General features: G+C 35.6%; 1 protein-coding gene across 1 annotated transcript; it reads left to right on the forward strand.

Annotated features, from left to right (window-relative positions):
* On the forward strand, positions 1–3,581 carry SEOU (uncharacterized LOC100795343). The gene is made up of 7 exons (NM_001255787.1): positions 1–213; positions 661–717; positions 814–1,229; positions 1,623–1,711; positions 1,804–1,952; positions 2,147–2,623; positions 2,994–3,581. Exons 1-7 carry the CDS (start codon positions 1–3, stop codon positions 3,579–3,581), a joined length of 1,989 nt encoding a protein of 662 aa, NP_001242716.1.

A 3,581-nucleotide genomic window follows, 5' to 3' on the forward strand; every position in this document is an offset into this window, starting at 1 on the left:
ATGGCATTGGTACTGTCCAAAACAGCTTCAAATGGCACCACTCCACAGCAGAAAGATCAACTCCCCAACCCTTTTGAGCTTCAAGACTCTCAGATCCGCCACAAGGTTTATCTCACACATGTCAATGATGAAAAAGAGTTCGACAGGGATGTCCTTTTCACCCTTGTGTCCAACACTCTCAACTCTGCCTCTGCTCAACTTTCAGCAGCTGCTGTAATTACCATTTACATATTTATTTATATATGAGAAATATTAGTGATATTTTCTCTCACACTCTTTTTCTAACACTCTTTCTATGTTTAGTTCAAATTTATGGAAATCACCAATTTTAAGAAGTCCCCTTTCTCATTTAATGACTCTCATTCAATCCCCAATTTTAGCTTCAAGACTCTCACACTCATTTCTTATTTCCTGACGTAGAAGTGAAACTCATCAAAATTACTAATTTTCAATAAATTTTAATTAATCATGAAATAAGTGTTAGAAAGAGAGAGATAGAGTGCTGCTAGCATTTCTATTTACCAATGTAATAACTCTGCATAACTTGTCATTGTTATACCTTAACCTTAGCAAATGAAGTCATATGTATAAACAAATTGCACATGGTATGGTACAAATTATTATATATAGTACAACTAACATTTAATTGTTTTGTCACAGTCTTCTGTTACAAGTTTCAAACCAGACTTCCCTACACTTAAGTGGCTTTCTTGTCAGGTTATTATATCATATGTTGATTAATTTACTTTTTGTGGTTTTTACATTTTAATGTGGTGCGAATGATTGATGCTTGAAACTGGTAACAAGTAACAGATGATAACCACACGTGGAACTCCAGAATGTGCACACCAGACAGCACTTAGGATCCTTCAGCAACTGAGTGGCTTCTCGTGGGATGCGAAAGCACTAGTAGCTGTGGCTGCATTCTCTTTGGAATATGGAGAATTTTTACGCCTTGATCGGGTTCAAGCAGCAGACCAATTTGGAAACTCACTGAAGCAGCTGAACCAAGTTCAAATCAGCAGAAGGGTCCCTGCAGATATGACTGATCTGGTCACAGTTATAGGAGAAGTGCTTAATTACATCAATCTGTGGGCAAAATGGTCTGCCATGGATTACGACATAGAGGCTGTGCATTCCTTGCAAGCTGCCATGCAAGAGATCCCTCTTGTTGTATACTGGACAATTGCTTCCACTGTTGCTTCTATTGGCAACCTTGTCGGTATATCGTAAGTTTTTCTCTATTTGCTTCATCCTGCAATTGCAAACTAACATAATTCTATAAATAACAGAGAATGAAGTACAAATGTGACTAATTAGCTTTGCAATTTGATAATCATATTATTCGTGTGAAATATTCACCGGCGCTTTGCAGATAACTAATTATGTATAAATAATAAAGGATGAAGTAAAAATGTGACTAATTAGCTTTGCATATTTTTATTAAAAATGTAGCTGTGACAGATTTTTTTTAAACCATATTATGCATGTGATCGGCTTGCTGTGACTAATTTTAACTGGAATTTGACCAACCATTTTTAATGGGATCTGTTGTTCTAACATGCATATTTGTTGCATAATATAAACGTAATTGAATTTTAATTTCAATATTTTGGTTTCAGGGAGCATAAATTATCAGCATATAAAGAAAGGCTTGAATTCATTTTTAAAAAGTTGCAGTTCCACCTGGAGAATTGCAGAGTGGAAATAGGTATTATATACGTGTTTAAGTGCTTTGTGTTGCTCCAATCCTTTGGAATTTTAACTCAAATGCTGATAGGCTATTGTCTCCACTTGTATCAGGAAGGATACAAGATTACTGCTTCCGTAACACTATTAGATATCCTAAACTTAAAGATGTGGTAGAGCTGTTGGATATTCTGATTATTCCAGGTTCTGACAATGGAACTTCGATACCCAAAATATTTGAAGGCGGCGTCCTAATTAAAAATGTTAGTGATAAAGTAGACAGTTACCTTAATAAGTCCTTAACTGTTATTATCTTATATTAGATTAGATATAGTATCTTTTACTCTCTGTCTCTGTCTGACTTAATTTACTTTAGACAATAATTACTTTTTGGGACACTTTTTTTTCTAAATAATTAAATGATTACGTCCTTTTTTATTTGTAATTTACCAAACAGGGTATTGAAGTGTTCAAGCAGAAATATGTGATGCTGTTCTTTTCGAGCCTTGACAACATTGGAGATGAGATATCTCTTTTGAATTCCATCAACAACGGGTTGCAAGAGAACCCAGGAGAAGAAATAAAAGGTTTCAAAAAAGGGGATTTCAAGATTTTATGGATCCCCATTGTGGATGACTGGAAGACTACGAGGGAGCAGTTTAATAATTTGAAGGAAAAGATCAAATTCTACCTTGTGGAGTACTTTGAAAAGTTACCAGGATATGATATAATAGTGGACAAATTTAAATACGAAGGCTTGCCTATAGTGTCTGTGGTCAACCCTCAAGGTCAGATAATGAATGATAATGCAATGCAGATTATTTTTGAATGGGGGATCGACGCCTTTCCTTTTAGGCGAAGTGACGTTTATGATCTCAACAAAAAATGGAAATGGTTTTGGAATTTGTTGGAGAAAACCGATGATAATGCAAAGGTAACCACAATTATACAATTACATATACATGCATACATATCAAAATTAAATAATGAAAACTATTCTTACAAGAATAATTAACGTGGATAATCAAAGTTAAAATTAAGCAAATTATATAGGATTGATATTTATTATTATCACCGAGGAAGTCTAAGTTAATTCACTGAATATAGCATGTGAATTGTTATAAATATAAATCTCCCGATGAGTTTGATTCCTACAAGTAAAAAAAAAAATCTATTCTATTATCATAAGAATAAGTGAGAACAATTTAATCTCATGTCTCTTGCATATAGAAAAGTACTGTTTGTATTTCATATCTTAGTTTATTAATTTGTTAATTAGTCTACTTAACATGTGCATTAATCAGCGCTTGGGGAAGGATAACACTAGTTACGTCTTCATCTATGGAGGTAACGACAGTAGCTGGGTGCAGAACTTCAAGATCGCAATTGGGAAAATTGAGAAGCATGTGATCAACAATGTGGACATCAACATAGAGCCCTATCAGTTGGGGGAGAGTAACCCGGACAATGTTCCTTCATTTTGGATCGGCCTAGATGGGAAGAAGAAGAACAAGGGGTGCAAGGACAAAGTGGACTGTGAAATCCAAGAAGTTGTGAGGACCTTGCTTTGCCTCAAACAAGACCCTTCAGGATGGGTTGTTCTTGGTAGAGGGCGTAACTTGAAGATTCTGGGTCATGCTGAGCCCATGTATCAAACCGTGCTTGATTTTGATAAGTGGAAAAGCAAAGTGCTTGAGAAAGAAACCTTTGATGTGGCCTTCAAAGAATATTATGATGTGGTTAAGGAGAAGTATGCTAGTCTCCCATATGATCATACTTCAAGTGTCCTAGCAACAATAACTTGCCCAAATCCCTTGTGTGGGCGTGTGATGGAGGTTACATCTATTAATTACAGGTGCTGCCATGGTAGTGCAAACAGCTGCAATCTCTGA

This window comes from Glycine max, chromosome 20 (genome assembly GCF_000004515.6).
Source record: "Glycine max cultivar Williams 82 chromosome 20, Glycine_max_v4.0, whole genome shotgun sequence".
Classification (NCBI taxonomy): domain Eukaryota; kingdom Viridiplantae; phylum Streptophyta; class Magnoliopsida; order Fabales; family Fabaceae; genus Glycine; species Glycine max.